General features: G+C 30.2%; 1 protein-coding gene across 1 annotated transcript; it reads right to left on the bottom strand.

Annotated features, from left to right (window-relative positions):
• Window positions 1-6,976: 6,976 nt before the first annotated feature.
• Window positions 6,977-10,341, bottom strand: LOC137811577 (uncharacterized). Its single transcript, XM_068613367.1, has 2 exons — window positions 9,136-10,341; window positions 6,977-8,401 (listed from the first exon to the last, which is right to left on the bottom strand). Exons 1-2 carry the CDS (start codon window positions 9,850-9,852, stop codon window positions 7,094-7,096), a joined length of 2,025 nt encoding a protein of 674 aa, XP_068469468.1. The 5' UTR covers window positions 9,853-10,341; the 3' UTR covers window positions 6,977-7,093.
• Between the last annotated feature and the right edge of the window lie 10,426 nt (window positions 10,342-20,767).

Consider the following 20,767-nt stretch of genomic DNA (forward strand, 5'->3'; position numbering starts at 1 on the left):
AAATGGAGTAGTATTAGTGTCACTATCATACTTTACTATTAAATTTTACATTTTCAATAACAATCTTTTATCTATTCAAATTACACCATCACTTCAAATCTAATATTAGTTTCACTTTTTAAATATCAAATATGAATAAATGGATAATAAAACAGTTTTTAAAATTCTAAATACTCTTAACATTAAAGACATCTCTTCTATATTACCTATATAATGGAACTTAAAATTTAAGAATGTATTGAGAAGACATTACATTTTATAATTTCTTTTAACTCGTCAATTAAGCTAGTTCCCTTTCTTTAAAAATGAAATGAGGACAAGTTGAAAAACATTGAGGAAGAGACTATAGTTATAAAAAATATAAAAAATGAAACCCTTAAAAAAAACAAAAATATTTTAGACACTTAAAGAAATAAAACTTTTTAATGGTAGTTTAAAGTCAAGCCTTTTAGAAAAATTCTCTAACTCATATTCCCAAATTCGTGTTTTGTTCTTCTTGTGACAGAAAACATATTTATATATTCGATTTATCGCTAATTAAATTCTAACATGTTTTTCTTTTCATATAAAAATATTTTATAAATATTTTAAAAATTATTAATAATAAAAGAATACATTAAATTTATAATTTTTATTAATTTAAATTTAAAATAAAAATGCAATTATTGTCTAAAAATTGATGAATTAGTAGACTTTATATTATTATAAATAATTTTTTAAAATAAATATTAATTTATTATATTAGAAAATTAATATAAAAAATTAATTTATAGATTAAATTAATATCAATATTTTATTAATTTTATATTTCCTATTTTTAATAAATTTATAAATGTATTACTAAGTTTATATTTTTTATGCTCCATTATTTATTAAATTGCATTTAAATTTAAGAATTTTTAAATTTAATTTACAGGAAAAAAAATAATATTCGTTGTCAAGTGAATGAAAAATTAAAATGACATGATCATTAATTTAATAAATTGTTAACGGGAAACGTTCTAAAAAATAAATTTAAATTATATATAAATATATTTTTTATATTTAGTTTCAAATTGTAATTTCACATAATTACTTTTCAGATAAAATAAACTTTTACTTATAAAAGAAGAAAGTATTAAAGTGATATATGTTTCAAATAAAAAACAATTTCCTTATTAAATTACGTATATAAATTCCTAGAAAGTACTTTTTTAATAAATTAAACTTTGTAATTATTACTTTCTTAATCTAAATGATTTGGAGGATGAGAAAATTTCATATGACTATTCACATAATAAAGAATTATGTCAGACTTTCTGAAAATTTCTTTAAGAAATCCATAAACAATTATATCTCTGATTTTTTTTTTGAAATTCTTTATTAATTCGTGGCCAGTGAAAACCTTGTACCTATTAATTTTTTTCTCAGATTGGTTTAAATAAAGTGAATACACATTATTCTAAAAGGATGTTCAGACGATTGTTTTTAAAGCCTTATAACGACGAGTATAAAATCGTCGTTTATCTAATCACTATTAGAATAATTTAAATTTAGAAGACGATTTAAATCATTTTCTTTATCTTTGTATATAGACTACATTTGATAACAATAATCATCGTCTATTTGTTCCTAATAGATGATGTTTTTGTCCAAATCGTCGTCTTTATTGTCCATTAGTTGAAAGAAAATGAAAAATTTACCATACAGACAACGTTTTTTTACCATCGTCTGTTATGTAATATAGATGACGATTTTGGTTTTAACCGTTGTCTATGTGGCAATTTTTTAACTGTTTTCTACATACAAAATTATAGAAATTAATAAATTCATATATAGTGGGTTTAATTGTCATATGCATATTTCCTCGTTGTGGTCTTTATGGGTGATATCACTACAAGAAAAAAAGGTTTTAATAGAGGTTATTTAGTGGAGGTTAATATAACCTTAGGAATTGATTTGATTAATGGAGGTTTTTTCTAAAACTTCAACAAAATAACGAAGGTTTTTTAACCTTAGCTAAATTCCAAAGGTTTATTTTAAAACCTCAGTAAACTAACAGAGGTTTTTTTAACCTTTATTAATTTCCAAAGGTTTATTTTAAAACCTCCGCAAAATAACGAAGGTTTTTTTAACCTTTATTAATTTCCAAAGGTTTATTTTAAAACCTCCGCAAAATAACAAAGGTTTTTTTAACCTTTGTTAATTTTCAAATGTTTATTTTAAAACCTCCACAAAATAACGAAGGTTTTTTTAACCTTTGTTAATTTACAAAGGTTTATTTTAAAACCTCCATAAAATAACAAAGATTCTTTTAACCTTCGCTAATTTCCAAAGGTTTATTTTAAAACCTTCGTTAAATTCTAAATATTTATTCTAAAATCTCATCAAAATAATAGAGTTTTTTAATTTTTTTTAAGTGTCAAAAATTTATTGTAAAACATCAATAAAATATATTTTCTCAATTCTTAATAAATAGATATAATTAAATTTTTTAGTGAGTTTAGCCTAAACTAAACTGGTATACATATTTAAATATGCTTTGAACTTAGGTCTTAGAGGTTGATTCATTAATTGAAGTTAGAAGGCACTTCATTAATTGAAATTATTATTCAATTCTTAAAGATTGTTTTTATGAATTTCAATAAGTAAAAATAAGTTGTGTGTGAAGTGACATTAACTTATCACATATATACATCATCATAATTTATTTTTTGGTTACATTTGCAGTATCAAATTTTGAAGAATCATACACTGGAAACTATTCATTATAATAATATTAATAATAATATTTATAATAATATTAATAATAATATTTATAATAATATTTATAATAATATTAATAATAATATTATTAATAATATTTATAATAATATTAATAATAATATTTATAATAATATTAATAATAATATTTATAATAATATTAATAATAATATTTATCATAATATTAATAATAATATTTATAATAATATTAATAATAATATTTATAATAATATTAATAATAATATTTATAATAATAATAATAATATTTATACTAATATTAATAATAATATTTATAATAATATTAATAATAATATTAATAATAATATTAATAATAATATTAATAATAATATTAATAATAATAATAGTAATAATAATAATAATATTAATAAATATTAATTATATGAATATAATATTAATTATAATATTAATTATAATAATAATGTTAATATAATATTAATATGTATAAATTATGTTAATAATAATAAGTAAAATAAAAATGATAATATGACCAAAGAACTTTTCTGGTCTAGTGGTTAACCCTTCCTTGCTTATTGGAAGGACTTGGGTTCAAATCTTGGTTGATGTGCTTTTTTGCAATATTAATTGTGGGTGTTTGGGTTTTTATTTTACGGAGGTTTGAAACCTATGGTATTTAACGGAGCTTATGAAAGCCTTTTCCTGGGGTTTAAAAAAACTCTGGGGAACTTCCCCAGAGATGGTTTAGCGAGGGAAACCGCAACCCAGGGTAAACCACTTAAAATAAACCCTCGTTAAAACCATTTTTTCTTGTAGTGTATGTACATAATCAACTACATCCTCGTCTTCTTTATTCATCACCATTAATATAAATGAATAGGAGTCATCAGTATCAACATTACACAATTCATCATTATTAACCTTAACTTGATTTTTTCTGTGCAAAATAGCATACCAATTTCTAACGAAGAATATTTGACATAGAAAACTTCAGATGCTTGGCGTGCTATGATAAATGTCTTTTATCACACTGTGAGCAGTCATCTTAGTAATCAAGTCAAGATCCCACCAAAGATCAGACGGACCTCACTAGAAGAAGAAATGGGCATAAGCCAAAACACCAAATGTTCTTTCCTTTGGTCTTTTTAAAAGACAAAAACATGTTTGTAAATAAATTAGGCTCACTTTAGGGTCCAAATAGAAAAATAGGCTAGAGTAAGTTCACATAGCATAAAAGGGAGTGTACTTAGCGAAATGGACTTGTACGAGACCCACTTTTTCAAGACAAGGCACCTAGAATTGGGGTTTTTAACCTACCTTTTAGAAGATGTTCCTAAAGGTGCGGTTTTGACCATGGTCAACACCCTAGGCAGCCCCTCTCCATTTGTCCATTTTACCCTTTCCCATCTTGCCCACCAAGACATCCATTCTTATAAATAGGGTGTCTTGCCTCATGTATTCACAACTTGAATTTGAATAGTAAAGAAACTATGCAGGAGTGATTTTGTGAGACTTGTGAGCTCATGTTGAGTCTTATCTTGGGTGGATAATATCTCAAGTGGCGGGTCTTGCATCACTCATCTTGGAGTCCCTCTGCTCCAAGTGGCGTGACTTCATTTCTTCCCATAAGCTCTCTTCATCTCTTCCCCTTTTTAATCTCCTTTGCGCCTTCCATTCCCCTTCCTCTATGTTCATTCATGTTGTCTTTAAATAGTTGGTTCTCTTTATATTAATTTCTACCCCTTTTTGCATCATTTGTCACCTTATAATTGTTTTTTTTCTTTGTCCTTCTGAAGTGAACCTTCACACTTATTTAACCACTTGGTTAAGTTCGTGTGCAGTGGGAATCTTCTTAGGGTTCTCACCTAAATTGCTAATTCAAAAATCATAAACAAAAGTGAAACCAATCAAATGTGCAATCCTAAAATTAACTCACATCAATTATGCAAGAATCGAAAAAAAAAAAGATCATAATTTAAAGCAAAAGTTAATTTTGAAATAGAAATTAAATTGTAAGTGAATGAAGGTGTAAAGAGCACTTTGAATAAAGAAATTTTTGTTAAACTTCATTATGCCAATATGAGTAGCAAAAACTCTTTCTCCATTAGGAAGATTATCACTAATATGTTTAATGATTTTGTATGAAAAGAAATTGGAAAGAAATGATGAGACATGATCAATAGCACCAAAGTCTATAATCCAAGAAGTTAAATTTTCAAATATGAAAAATTCATACCAATGTTCATGTTACCCTTTGAATTAGGAGTTTGTGTCAAGCAGGAAGTAAAAGAACATGAGGTGTGCTAGTAGAGTTATCATAACCAAATTTGGGAATTAAAGACATCAAGGCTTGATATTTATCTTGTGAAAGGCGAAAGTCTTGATTCCCAGAAGTAGATGATTGACCAATCTTACCATTGTTTTCATTATTAACATTAATATTGTTAATAATATTTTTTTTACCATTATTAAACGTGTGACCAAACAAGAATTTGTGCTTTCTATAGCAGAAGTTGATAGTATGACCAAGCTTGCCACAATGTATGCACATCTTTTTGTTATTCTTGTAATTTTTGTTGTCATGATTCAAAGGGAAACCTTGTTTGTGATAACATGTATTCTCTGTATGCTCGTTTCTTCCACACTGAGTACAAGAATGGTAGAGGTAGTAAGGGCTTTGATCTTAGGTTTCATACTAGTAACATAGTTATTTCCTTGAACATTCCTTTCTTGTTGAGACACATAAGAGAAAATCTTTGTAATGGGTGGAACAAGATGCATGAGAAGGACATGGGATTTAACATTACTATACTACTAGTCTTAACCTTTACGAAATTGCTTAGCAAGATCTTCATATTTTCTTTGATTTATAATTGTTAAAACAACATAGGTATATCTTGTGACACAAACACATATCGGATTAGGTATGAAATTGTCCAATTAATCCCATATAATACGAAGTTTGGTAAAAATTCAGTATTAATGGAATCGCCTTGCCTCAACGAAGAAGCCTTCATTTGCAGGTAAGAAATTCTCAATAAATTACCTTAACAATATCTGAATTTTATGTCATTCCAAATTTCCTTTGTTTTATCCATCCATAGGATGCTTTGATGAATTGAGTCAAAAACGGAGTGGACAATCTAGGAGACCACCATATTGTTGCAATGCTTCCAAGAATGATAAGAGGAATCTATGTTGAAAGGTTATTTGGTAGTTCCATCAATGAATTCAAGTTTGTTCTTATAACTCAAGGTTGTGATCATAGGACGATTCGAAGAATGATAATTGGTGGGATCAAGAATCGAGAAAACGAGAGTAATAGCAGAATTCTCACTATGATGGAGATAGAAATAGCTATGAAAAAGAATTTTGCATATTTTCTTTAGTTATAATGAAAAATAAGAAAAACAAAGAAAGAAAAAGAAAAGAAACAGATACACGAAGAACTCTTGTACCATCTTAAAACTTTGACTAAACAATTTGAAAAACAATCTTCATATCAAACTTGATTAAAATACAAGAAGAAAGCATAATGCAAAAAGAAGAAAACAGAAAGTGAAAATTCATATTATTGCTCAAGACACTGCCAATAAACAACAACGACAATAAATATATATATATATATAGATATATAAAATAAAAACGAAACACCTGAAATCACTGAACCCCAAGACACCTGTGAGAAAAACTAGGAATAGATTGTGTATAGACCCAACTACACTAGATGGTCTATCCTAAAGCACTTAGTAGACTATCTATCCTGTATCATCTGGTCTCCAGGAAACATTAGATGATCTTGGACAAACATTAGATTATCTATTTTGTAAAAGACGGTCTGTTTTGTAAAAGACGGTCTATACTACTGACAGAACAATGACTATTATAAGAATATATACATATATGTGTGTATATATATAAATTGAAAATTCCAGGACAAGGCACCACATGCGAACGTAGTTTCGTCCATGCTTATGCATTTACAACTAATAGTTCTTATGTTACATGTATATAAAAAAAGCTTCCTTGTTAATGAATTAGAGCAACAAACTCATATTTCCCAAAATTCCATTTCTCTATTTATCTCCCTCTCATATAATTTTAAAGAAATATTTTTCTTTTACAACTTTTATAGAGAAATCAGATTTTCTTAAAAAAGTAGCTCTCAACTACATTCTAAACAGGAAATTCTGAGAAGGTTAACGTTGCTGGCCGAATTTGGACTTGGCGTGTCGAGTTTCAAAGTAGAGTTAAACACTAAACATATAATTTTGTCAGTATTATTAATTCTTATTGTTGCATATTCCACATGAAGTTTTCAAAGTGATTATCACAATTTTTTTCAAAGCCTAAAAAACTAAAGAACTCCAATTCTTTATGCAACTAAAGAACTAAAATTCTTAGAGCTGCGACTTGACTTTGTGCAGCTATTTGCATCTTCCAAAGCCTGGCCATGTGCTCCAAAAGAAAAATACCGGTTCATCATTTTCTTATTGAAAGAGCCCTGCTTATAGTTCAAGTGTAGGCTGCCACCACCATGCATTGGTCGATTTGAGCATGAGGGTTCCATTATATCAACACGATTTTGCTTATTATTCGAAGCATGAGAAGAGATAGATAGTTCCTGAAAAAGACTAGAAGTTGAATGAACAGGTAGAGGGCCTTGTGGCTTTACCTTAATCACGCCTTGCATTAGACCTGCATGAAAATATTTTTTGGCTGAAGCACTTGGAAGATAAGTCTTTATAGATAATGTTCTTTTGTTGTTTGGAAGAGAACACATTTTTGAGTATTTTTGCCTCAATGGGATGGGAAGGTCTTCCAAGTTGTTCCTTGAACTAAAAGAATTCACAGAAATATCATCTTCCAACTCCGAGGCTGCTTCTTTTGTGTCTCTTATCCCATGCCACTGGAGCAGAAACTTCAAACGCCTTGGACCATAATTAACAGAACTAAAGTTGCTGTTGCATGGGGAATTGGCTGAGTCATAATTGTTTATTTCACTTGACCATGAATTTGATTCCACACTTGCCTGATCATAATTGGTATCACATGAATTCTCAATGCCAGTGTACAACAATATTTCAGAATCTGGTATTCTAAATGATGTTCCAGGACTGGCTCCAATACCATGAGTCCTAAGATGGCTAACAAGAGCATTTCTTGTCATATAGTCCGTACAATTAGAGATCCCTCCAGCTGAAATTAACTGCTTGATCAAAATGTCAGAAGATGCTGAACTTGATCTTCGCCTAAGATGATCCAAAGGGGTCACGCCATCAGCATCACGAATGTTCAAATCAATTGATGAAACAGACATCAGTAATTCCACCACATCACATTTGATATTATGCATCACAGCAACATGAAGAGCTGTTCTTCCTTCATTGTTCCTGACATTGATGATGTCCTTCATGCTCACAATCTTTTCAGTTGTCAATTGCTTCATGAGTTCGATGTGCTTGTCCAGTCTACAGAAACCAGGGCTTCTGAAACCAACCACTGCCATGTGAAGAAAAGTATCTCCATAGTTATTGGCTAAAGTTGTTAATGAGGGAGATGCTCCAATCAGAATCTCTACCACGGGTAAGTAACCTCTGTAAGAAGCTACATGTAATGCTGTATTTCCTTGAGCATCAATTGAGTTGACGATATCATAGGATTCAATTAGATTTCTCACAACCTGCATCATTAAAATAATGAAAATAAGTAACAATGAATTTACTAACCGCGAAGTAGATGCAAAAAGTTTGTGCATACAGAACATTTGTAGCATCAACTTCCCTAAAATTATCAAATGGGAAGGCATAAATAAGTCACTTGTTTATTGAACAAATGATTTATTATTAACTCTGATTTTATGTATGTATACAAGATTCCAAGGTTTCACTGAGAAAAACGGAAAGAATTCAGACAATTGTGTTGTGTAGTACTATTGGAACATTTCACTAAAAAATTAATAGTTCACATTCATCTTTGAGGAGCCTGATCTATTGTGTAGTATCAACAAACATTTTGTTCATACTCTACATCTGCAGTTATCAATCCTCCCTAGCCAAGTGAAGAAAAGAGGGCATTCCAGTGATCCATAAAATGAGCCAGGTTTTTCCATAATTATTAAGGATCTAATATCAGGCCTTATGACTTCTAAGTATAACATTACCAGAATTTTCTACAAGCACATTGAGAATCTCTCCAACTCCAAGCCATGATTTGGACAAAAGCTACTTTTGCCCAAACCATAATTAGCGGCTTCTTCATCAAAATCAAACATGCACTAACTACTAAGGCTGTGTTTGGATTTTCAATTACTCATGTTGAACGCCGATGATCCACGAGAGTGAAATTGGCGTTCAACGTGCCTTAGTGAGTGGAATTGACATAAAAACAGAGAGACTGTTAAGTAATCTGCCTCACCTCAACCTGGCCTCTTGCAGCAGCTGCATGCAAGACAGTAGATCCTTGGGAATCTCTATAAGAGAAAATCTGAGAAGCAGAAACACTTCCTAGAAGCTGCTTCAGTATTTCCCAATTCCCTCCTCTGGCAGCAGCATGAATGGCCCTATTCATCACATCCCTCTTGAAAACCTTAGAACCTTCATCCAACTTGTCTTCCAATTCTGCTTCAGTGCCAGCAAGAGTATCCTTTCTTGACAGAGCAGAATGAAGCAGGAGTTTAAAGACCTCACAGTTCTTGCCCCTGGCTGCAGCATACAGCATGTCAGTGACACCATACTCTCCTTCACCAAACACCAACAAAGGGTCTCTCCCCAACAACTCGAGAACAAAGTGAGCATCCCCAGCCGAAGCAGCAGTGTAGAGAAGCCATCCACCATAGCCTGCACGGATGAGAGAGTTGTGCCCTTTTCCTATCTCACACTCGAGCATAAGATTCCTAGCAACCTTGGAGCGGCACTTGGCGACATCCTCAAACCTAGACTCATCGTCCCAGACGGCTTCAAGGCGGCGAATTCGGCGGAGGGAGGTGAGCTTGATGAGGAGGTTGGTGTCAAGGTGGAGAAGCTCAGTGACGAGATCATAGAGGCCATTTGCAGCAGCATAATCAATGGGAGATGCATACCACCACTGGTCACCTGTAGTTTCCCAACGAAGAGGAAATTGAGAGGGAGGCATAGTAACTGTATAAAGTACCCCAAATCAGAGATGACCCTTTTGCAAGAAAGGACAATAGCAACCCGTTTGTGCAATTCTAGTTCCAACCAGCACTGTAAAAGAGGCCTTTGAGACCCCTCATAAAACCAAAAAGTGAAACCAACCACACCACTCACAGAATATATGCTTATTCTCCTCGACTAAAACAACTTGGAAAGGAAAAATGTATACTATTTAATTTCTGTTTATTTTGTCTGCTGTAGACAGTTCATTAGACTGGTATACTACTTTAACACTGTTTTACTTAGTTGAAACTATATAGATGAACTTGCCATCATGTTATGAACTTAAAAGTGTTCCTGGCTGAAGTTGTTAGCAAATTGATGAAGGATATTAGATGACAAAGGAAATGTGGCAGAGATAGGATTTGCCAGGGAGGACAAAGGCCACGCACTTATCTATGGCGGAGGAAAAGTTAAAAAGAAGGCTTAGAAAGATTAAGATTCTGTGGTCCGTGAGATCACAGCCAAAGGCTATTTTTATTGAATTATTGAAATTCCTTAGACCCCACCACGGTGGAGGTTGCTTTCATTCACTTGGGAAATTTCATGGATCGTGTCATCATTTGTAGTGGGACATGGAGCACCCATTTAGCCAGGTACATTCAAATCACAAATTTAGATGCTCAGAATCTTTTGTTCTTAGTTTAAGGAGCAATATTTCCTTCACACATAATTTATTTGCATGAGTTGCGCCCTCACAAATTGTGGGATGCTGAAATTTGAGAACCATAAAGTTTTGCGGTGTTCATAATTTGGAGAGGTTAGTTTTGCACGGCATGAATAGAGATGAATTGTGGACATAATTACATGGATTTTACCCCCTTGGAAGCAATGATTTGGACAAAAGGCGAAGGGAACAAAGAAAGGTAAATACTAAATGGAATGGTTGCTTGTCGTATTAAAGGAAAATAACAATAATAATAATGTTTCACATTTATGTACAACTTACATTTCTGTAATGAGTAAAGACAGAAAAAACTTCAACTTTTACACTAAATTATAAATGTTATTATAATACTTTAATCTAAATAAACAGAACTTCAATTCCACCTTCAGTCAGATTAAATTTTCAATGTTACCATGCCATCATATCTATTAAAAAAATTAAATATGTTTTTACTTCAGTTACTATAATACAAAATTGGTTTCAAATCTTGTGAAAAATTGGTTTCAAATCTTGTGAAATGAGTTAGTTATTTTCAAAATTTGACATTGTTTCGATTGGAGGCTTTGTCGTTTATAATTAGTTCTAATAAATCGATCAATTGGAATTTAAATTAAACCAATCTTACATATAAAATTGACTTATTTCAATTATTTTCATAATTAAAAAATTAATTGAGATAAATTTTGAATAAAAAATTAATCTTATGTTATATAGTAAAATAACAAAAATATATTAAATCCTTAAAAAAAACATTAATAGTTGATTGTCGTTAATAAAAAATTAAATTCATAATGACTGATGATTCATGATAAATATAAACATTGTTTTAAAAACAAATATACGTTTATTAATTTTTTAAATGCGAATAATTTGCTATTTATATTATTTAAAATTAATATCCTACTAACTAATAATTTCTTAATATAGCTCATTATTTAATTTTTCAGTACGTTACAGTTTTCCTATCTTTAAAAACTGTAATAGTTTTTTTTAAAATTAAACTTATTCTTAATAAAGAATTCAATTCTCCATAATATTTATTATGAAAAAATAGAGAATTTTAATGCATTACGCGGCAGAACTTGAATACACACACAACCACTTATTAAAAATTTGTTACAGTTTTAATGTACACTTATTAAGTATATAAATTACTAGCAAACGTTTTGCAATAATAATAATAATAATAATAATAATAATAATAGTTATCTTGAACTAACATGTACAAAGTTTTCATGATCCGGTACACTTTTAATGTACAATTATTATGTATATAAATTAATTTTAATCGGTTTTACAACAGATATTAATAGTTATCTGGAAATAAGATATAGAGAGTTTTCATATGTGCATACGTGAGATTTAGTTAATAATTTTAATAATTATGATTTGGTTTAAAACTTTTAATATATTCGATTTCAAAAATTAAATATCTTCTTCTCTCATAAACGTATTCCACTTTCCCTTATTTATATACAAATTATATACTATAGTTGTGAAATAAATGGGTTAGATATGAAAATGAGTGGTTTGAATAAAATTTATAATTTCTTGGAAAAAAAATTCGTGCAAATAGACCTATTAGAGGTAAGGAGGTCTTGTAATAATTTTTCAAATAAGTTTTCAAAAGCCTTTGGAAACATTTTAATGATGAGCAAGCCTAGAAAAAATCATATAATACAAATTTACATTCAACACGGTTTTATCTTTAATTTGGTCTACGTTAAATGTTCTCCTTTACTAATTGTAGAGAGTTTCACTCTTACATTTTCAAATAATGGATTGATATTGAAAGACCTGATATCCAAGATCATAAATAAAAGTCCAAAAAACACAAATAAAAATTTCTCAATGAAAGTAAGGTGGCAACCGCGACGAGAAAGACATAGTAGAAAGGAAGTGATCTTAGCAATGGCATAAGGCAAAACATAAAAGAAACGAAAAACATACAAAAATCAATGGTGAAGAAGAAGGGAGGAAGACAATGCTTACCAATGACACGAAGACAGTTTTAAAAAGAAAGGAAGAAAAGAGGAAGCACACTTAATGGAGAAAGCACAAAAGAGAAACGAAACGCGAGAGAAAGGAAAGTATGAAAAATACATTATTACAAGTATTGTTTGTGTTACTTCTAGCTTATAACAAGTACACCAAACCACTTTAATTATATCACAATTTCTCTTTAAAACTGAGAATTAAGTACATTATGTCTCTCCGGGCCATGTACATAGTGAAGGATTTATAAGTGTGTATCTCTCACTATGAGAGCTAGCAAACAATTTTTTCTAAGCATTCAAAATCTAAAGAACCAAAAAAAATGCACAAATATGTATTAAGACTATTGTACAAAAGCTTATTGTTTATACATCTCCTTATTTACAAAATCATTGTAAATTCTTCTCTTCCTTTTGTCAAAAAAGGTACCGAGATGTCTTTGACACCATTGCTTCATAAGGTTGAATGGTGAAGGTGGTTTTTGGTTAGAAGAAGATTATGGGCTTTGTTTGGTTAAGAGAGAGAGGTTGAGATGATAAAGGTGTTGTTGTTTGTGGTGGTAGAACATGTGGTGGACAAGCTAAAGACTTAAAAAATGTAACATGTGTAACATCCCTAAATTTTTACCCATATATATATAATAATAATAATAATAATAATAATAATAAAATAAAAGTAAAACAAACACTATCTACTTAACATATGAATATGTATATATATATATAACTATCTCATAATTGTATCTAAAACAAATATCCCTCTTCATAGGGATTTTAATATATACATCAAAAAATTTAAAAACAAATAGAGCATTCAAATTAAACTATCACATCCTCCAGTTGCTCACTTAGAAGCTCTATTACCTGCAATCTCATCTAAAATAACAGGTTAAGCTAACTATAACAAAATTTTCTATATAATTTAAATTTCAAATTAATACACAAAATTTATAAATTCTCATACAATTTCTCAAACATTTCATATAACCATCAAGTGTCTATCAACAATTTCAATATTCATCTTTCTCATGTCAGCCATCTACTGACTCACAACACATAGACATTTGACTCTACTTCCGGAAGACACGTGCGTTGACTTAGAGTCAGAGATCTGCACCTGTCATACTATCTCACTGTGAAATCCACACATCTATGCGCATAAATAATCTCAATATCATCTCTCTCCTAGTATGACAAGGTTAATTCATATAACATATCAAGTTAGTTATCTTTCAAACAACTTACTCATTTATATGAACCTCCTTCGACTCTCACACCTAAATAACTTCATCTATATGATTTCATTATCTCAGGGGAGTCCAGATATCTCCTTCTAGACGAATCTCTAGTTAATGCACATCCTAAACAATCTTAACACGGTATTTTCTTTCCTGAAAATACTATGTCTTGATTAAAATTCATATTCTGACTCTCAAAATATCCAAATCACACAATCAAATCATACTAAAGTTTAGGTTTCCAAATCACACAACAATTGATTCATTAATCATATAAATATTTTAAACTTTTCTAAACAATTCAATTATATCTAAAAATTCACTTAAACACATAACTAAGTTCCAAATATATGTTTTCTAAATCAATCATCATCTAAAATCAAACAACCACTTCTCATCAAACATCTCATTTAAGTAATTCAACAAAATATTTAAAAACAGTTCAACTCATTTATATTATCATTCAAACACTTTCAATTCTCAATCACAAACACTTTCAATAACTTATTCACCTTAAAATAAATACAAAATATTCAGAATTAACCATTTCAATCAATATATTACTTTACTCTTCAAAAGAGACAATCCTGCAAGCAGAAATTTGAATTGGTGACCACGTCACCCCCACATCCTGATCTTTTAACCTAGGGTTCTAAAAAAATAAAACTAGCTTCCCTTACCTGGACTTGAGCAGATGCTCACTAAGAGCTCCAACCCACCAAAAACTTAAGGATAACCTAACCAGCACCACAAAGTCTTGATAAAAAATCTAATTATATCACTAGGACCCTGATCTAACAGAGACTAATTATGAAGATAAAAACCTCACATGCAAACTTAAACTAAAAGGCAATCTTAACCAGATCAAAACGACCTCAAAGGAAAATGAGCCAAGAATCAACTTACTCTATCTAAGATTCTGATCGGGAAATCTCGTAGAGTTCACTGCCAGGAGGAGTCCAATGACAGACTCCGATCATCAAACTGATGAGCGAGGAGGTCAGAATCTTAGAGAGAAGGAAGAGGAAAGGAAAAAGGGAACAAAAATGAACTTACTCTATCAAAGATTCTGATCGGACAGTCTTGTAGATCTTGCTTCCAGGAGTCTAATGGTGGACTTCGATCGTCAAATTGATGAGCGAGGAGGTCAGAATCTTAGAGAGAATGGAGAGGAAATGAAAAAGGAACTTCTAGAGAGATGGTGGTTCTTTTAAAATGAAACCTGAATAACTAAATTTCTATTTATATAGCTTTTTACCTTTTAATAATAAAATATTCAGGTGTCATTTTAATTGTACAATTTCTACTCTAAGACTATTTTTCTCGGTCCTTACAACATGCTTTGATGCATCTAACCAACCAAAAGTGTTTCCATTTGGCAAGCATCATATTCATTAAACATGGATTTCGCCATATTAGGGTGACGAACTAGGATTTTGGCATGACGACAACGATAGGTGATAGTGAGTAAGTGATGCCACAAGAAGAGTCAGGTAAAACTCAAACAAATTATGTAGCAAGAGATTATACAAGATATCAATCTTCCAATCATCCAAAGCCTTAGCTTGGGTCCTTGCATCTAATTTTTCTTTCACTTGCACATACCCTATAACATTGATTTCAAATTTCACTTTAGCTTTAGAACCTCCTTATGGTTGAAGGGGAGCAACCTCTTCAGTCTTCTTTCAAGAAAGCTTTGGTTTATGAGCTCGAGCTACCTCGACTTCTGTTGAAGACAAGGAACTAGCAAAGTAGCGAGAGTGTCTAAAAGCTTATAGAACCCACTAACGAGCACATGAGATAGACATGAATGTGAATACGATTGTGAATATCATGGTCTTGAACGAAAAGGAAGGATGCAAATGACATTGGATGCGTTCAAGCTTAGGGAGAATTGGATTTTTTTAATGATGTTTGAGGAAGGTTGATGCTAGTGTGTGCAATCTCCTAAAGGTTGAACTTTAATAGGTGTTGATAGTTGCTTCTAGATACTTAAGGAATATATGTTGGCAGAAGTGACTTGAGGCTACATGTCCGTCGAGTCTTTTACTAGTTGAATTGGTGGAGTAAACGATTGAACCTTAAACTACAAGCGCAACCTCTTAAGTTTTTTCTTAGGCTCTTTAGGGGCTTATTCTTCTTTACCACGAGAACATTTTCTAGTTGTGGTTGTTCTCAAATTTTTTGGAGGGCATTTATTTCCCTTCTTAGCAACCCTCTTGGACACTTGATGTAGTTCTCTTTGGAAAGTTAGGATTTGTCAACTCCATAAGGTTTTAAAAGATTTCAACCTCCATGGATGCCAAGGAAAAGTATTGGCCAAGCAAAGGAAGAAACACAAACAATGTAAAGTTGAAAACACAAAATGAATTAAGGAATAAGATGGAAAGAACACACCACCTTATATAAACACCTAAGGATAAGTGCATTGAAGATTCGTCATTGGAAAAAGCTCTCCAATAACTTGTGTTAAAGAGTAACACACTCTTAAGACATTGAGAAATTCTTAAAAGGTTAACTCATTAAATTTCCAATTGTGATTGTATAAAGGGAGGAACTCCTATTTATAAAGTGGTGTTTGACTATTCTTTGGAAATGGAAATTAAAGGAAAACAAAGCATCCAAGTTTTCTTACTTCGATATGAACATTTAGAGGAAGTTATAACCTTCACATGTCATGAAAGAGACATAGTACAACCTTCACATGATGAAGTAGTTAGGTGTGTGCATGTTCTTAACTACATTAATCATGAGTTAGATAATCACATGCATGCTAGTTTGAAGTTCACCTTTTCTCTTTCTATAAGCTTCTAGAAAATTTTAGAATCTCCTAAAATATTTTTATTCCTCTTTTTGGTAGTTTAATCTCCACATCAATCTTGCTTATGTTTATATATAGAGCAAAAAGGAACAATAATGAAAGATAAATATAAGTTATTAGGAGTTATTAAGTTTATAGATTTCTTATTGTTAATACTTTCTATGCTTTCTTCAAGAACAAACCTTTTTTTCTTCATTCCACCTATTTATTTTCTTTTTCTCTTTTCAACTTCATTGAAATTTGTTCCTTATTAGGTTCTTGAGGGGATAAAGGTTTTAATTTAATCTTATGCCCTATTGGTATCAGATTAAAAAGTTCTCATATAAAAATGTGTAAGAGCACTAGACGATCTAGTGCATGAAGAAATGAAACACTTAAAGGAAAGACTAAAGAACACAACATGATGAAAAATGATTATATATATTAATTAGTTATCGATGAAAACATACAAAAATCAAATGCACTAATACTGAAATTTTATAGGTCACACGATCAAGAGAAGAAGAAAATTAAAAATCATAGAATTCAATTTATTGAACTCTCGGAACATTAGTAAGACTACATTACATATAGGTTGGTAATCACATAACTAACATTATAACATAATTAAAAAAAATATCTTTAATAACTAATGGAAAAATCTAGTAACAACTAATAGTAAACACTTAAGGCAACAAAGATAGATGTTGCAACTACAAGACCCTATCAAATGTTCCAATCCAAAAAATATTTATTAAACAGTCCAACAGAGTAAGATAACACAGGGCATCTTAACAAACTTCACCTTGATGTTTCCTACATCACAAGGTTTAGATCAAGGTTATCAAATGATTGTTACTAGCAATCAATGTCTAACAAATGTAAACACTAAATGAACTTGGTTTTAGGAATAAGCTTAGCGATTATATCAGTTAGACTCTCCTTTATACCAATCATCCATACCTTAATGCATTATTTAGTGGCAAATGTACTTTGTTCAAGATGATGTTTATCCTTTGCTAAGCATGTTGCATTAAGACTATCATAGAAAATAATAGCATTCTTGTAAAAGAAAACCATATTAGAAGTTAGACCCTTAAGCCAAATTCCCTCATGTTTTGCCTCTACAAAAGCCATATATTATGCTTCAGTATTAGACAACACTATTGTTTGTAGGAAATCATGAGACATCTATTAGACGCATGAGAGACAATGAACTCATTAAACCTATTGTATCACTGCCTTAGAGTGCCTCAAACTATACAACAACCTCCACAATTTGTAGACCTAATTCTCCTTCCTTAGTTCTTTGAAACCTTCAGGCCCACACATCGACATATCCTCCACAATATTTTCATGGATCATCACGTCAAGTTGCTCTAGTTCTATATTCATGGGTGTATGTCTAACTATAGGTGAGAAAATCTAACAGTAGTCTACTATTTCCTTTTTTTACTATAACATTTGACAACTAGACGAGTCTTATACTTGATGGATTTTGTTGAGATTATGAGAGTCTAAGATCAAGATGGGGTGAATTGTACTTAGGGAAATTTTTGCCAAAAGTTATTTAAGAAATCCTGACAGAAAAAAAACAAATTGATTTAAAGAAAAACATATTGATTTTCTTGTTTTAGGAAGTTGTTTTCATAAATATAACATATTCGTTTTAGAATCAACAAATTTTATTTCTGACTTATCAATTCTAGTGTTTATACATAGAAATTATTAAAGACAATGTTGGACTTTTAACACAATGAGTTAACAAAGAAACACTTTGAATATTAAAACCAAGAGATACATTATTTTAATTTTGATTTCCAAAATAGTACATTTAACCCACTCAGTTCAAAGAGGTTTCGCTTGAAACAATTCTGTTAAGAAGATTTTAGAGAAAAGAAATTAAATCCAGCAAGCACTTTTCAAAAGCCTTTTTGAAATCAGTTTTAATATGATGAAATCTTGAACAAGATTGCTAATATGAATTTTAAATCAAGTAATATCCAAATAAAGATAAGGATACCTTGAATCTTAAGAAAGATTAAAGTTTTAGCAGAATCTTGAAATAAAGAATATGATTTAACCTATTAGCAGTTAAAACAACATATTCAATTTCAAAACAACATATTTATTTTATCACATGTTTCCAAATTTCAATTTTAAAGCACTGGTCAAGAAAGGAGAATGGCACACACAATTTTATATTGGTTCACTCAACAAGAGCTACATTCAGTCCCACTTATACCAAGATGGATTCCACTAAAACAAAGCAATCTTTACCAACCACTTAGTTCATAGTATATGAGTGGGTGCAAACCTCACCTCATGAGTCGGTTTTATGGGGTTGAGTTAGGCTTAAAGTTCACTTCGTAATATGGTATCAGAGCCATTTCGAGCCTATCCTAGTGAATGTTTGTGTTGGGCCTATCGTGCCACTTGTTATCGGGCCGCTATCGGACCACCCCCGCTATCGGACCACCCATAATATATAGTCTCACACACGAGTTGGCAGTCTCGGCGTGGGGGGGGAGGGGTGTTGGAAATCCCACATCGACTAGAGATTAGAGTCTTTCATAATATATAAGTGGGTGCAAACCTCACCTCATTGAGTCGATTTTATGAGGTTGAGTTAGGCTTAAAGTCCACTTTGTATTCTATAGATAAAAGTATATTACCTTTGCAATTATTTTTTTTATATATTTTATTATAATCTTATTCTTTATGTTTTGATGATTATTTTTCATTACAGTAATAATTATAATAAAAAAAATTAATTATATTACTTGTTTTTATTATTATAAAATAAATGTCTACACATCATCGAGAATGTAAGGATTTAGAAAATAACCTTAGATTAGAAGTGGTATATTTTAAATAACACATGAATATTTTATTATTAAAGTAAAAAAAATATATAAATAGAAAATTCAGTAATTCATGTTTCATTTTATTATACATATTTAATTGAAAAAAACTTTAATTAGATATTTATGTGATTCTTTGATGAATTTTTGTGTGTTTTGAAATTCCAAGCTTTGGAATGATTTGATTGTGTGATTTTGGATATTGTGAGATATAGAATATGCATTTTAATCAAGACATGGTATTTTCAGAAAAGAAAATATTGTGTTAAGATTGTTTATGATGTGCATTGACTAAGGATTCTTTTAGGAGAAGATATTCTGACTCTCCAGACATAATGAAATAATATATATGAAGTTATTCGAAAGAGGTTAATGTGAATGGGTAAGTTGTTTGAAAGATACCTAAGTTGATCTGTTATGAGTTAACCCGGTCATAGCAGGAGAGATGATATTGAGATTATTTATGCGCATAACTGTGTGAATTTCGTAGTGAGATGGTATGGCAGGTGCAAATCTCTGAGTCTAAGTCAATACACTACGAAAATAGAGTCAAGTATCTGAATATGTTGGTAAGTAGAAATCTGACATAAGTTTTTATATATATATTATTTTATTGATATTTGTAAATATTATTTTCCTTATGAAAAAATATGTATTTTAAATTTATGTTGAAAATTCACATATATTATAATATTAGATGTGAAAAAAAAATATAAAGATGTTATATAATAACACCTATTTGTATAAAATAATTTTAACTTAATAAAGAAAAAAAATGAGTAAAAATATAATTAAAATATTAAAAATAAAAAACATTTTAACAACTTAATAAAATAAAAATTTCAGTAAAAATTTAATTAAAAATATCCAAATTTATAAAAAATTTAAAACTTAATTAAAATTCTAAAATATTAGTTTCTAATAGTAAAATATTGGCGTGTGGTAATTAAAAAAGGTGTTACAGAATATCATATCGTTTAACACCATGTTTTTTTACTTTAATTCTTGATGTAAACAATTTTAATTAGATTTGATTTATCTTTTTACTAAACCAGATTAGTATGAAATAAAATCTTGAAATACGTGTAGATTATTTCTATGAATAAAATATAGACGGTGTTTAATAAATATTTGGTGATTAAAATCTTAACATTTATTTAACAAAAAAGTTTCATAATTAAAAGGACAAAAATTAACTTTTAAATGGTTATCATAAACAAATTTACCAACCATGCAGGGAAAGTGTTTTTTGAGCTCCAAAATTATGTGTCAGAAACCAGAGTCTGTCCTGTGTCATCTGACAAATGCTCA

This window comes from Phaseolus vulgaris, chromosome 2, assembly GCF_000499845.2.
Source record: "Phaseolus vulgaris cultivar G19833 chromosome 2, P. vulgaris v2.0, whole genome shotgun sequence".
NCBI classification, from domain to species: Eukaryota; Viridiplantae; Streptophyta; class Magnoliopsida; order Fabales; family Fabaceae; genus Phaseolus; species Phaseolus vulgaris.

What these genes read in the sequence shown, in the direction of transcription:
- LOC137811577 (XM_068613367.1), bottom strand. Translation starts at nt 9,852, where the DNA reads ATGCCTCCCTCTCAATTTCCTCTTCGTTGGGAAACTACAGGTGACCAG. An exon ending in CTGCAAGAGGCCAGGTTGAG is followed by an intron (nt 8,402 to 9,135) that starts GTGAGGCAGATT and finishes TTAATGATGCAG; the next exon opens with GTTGTGAGAAATCTAATTGA.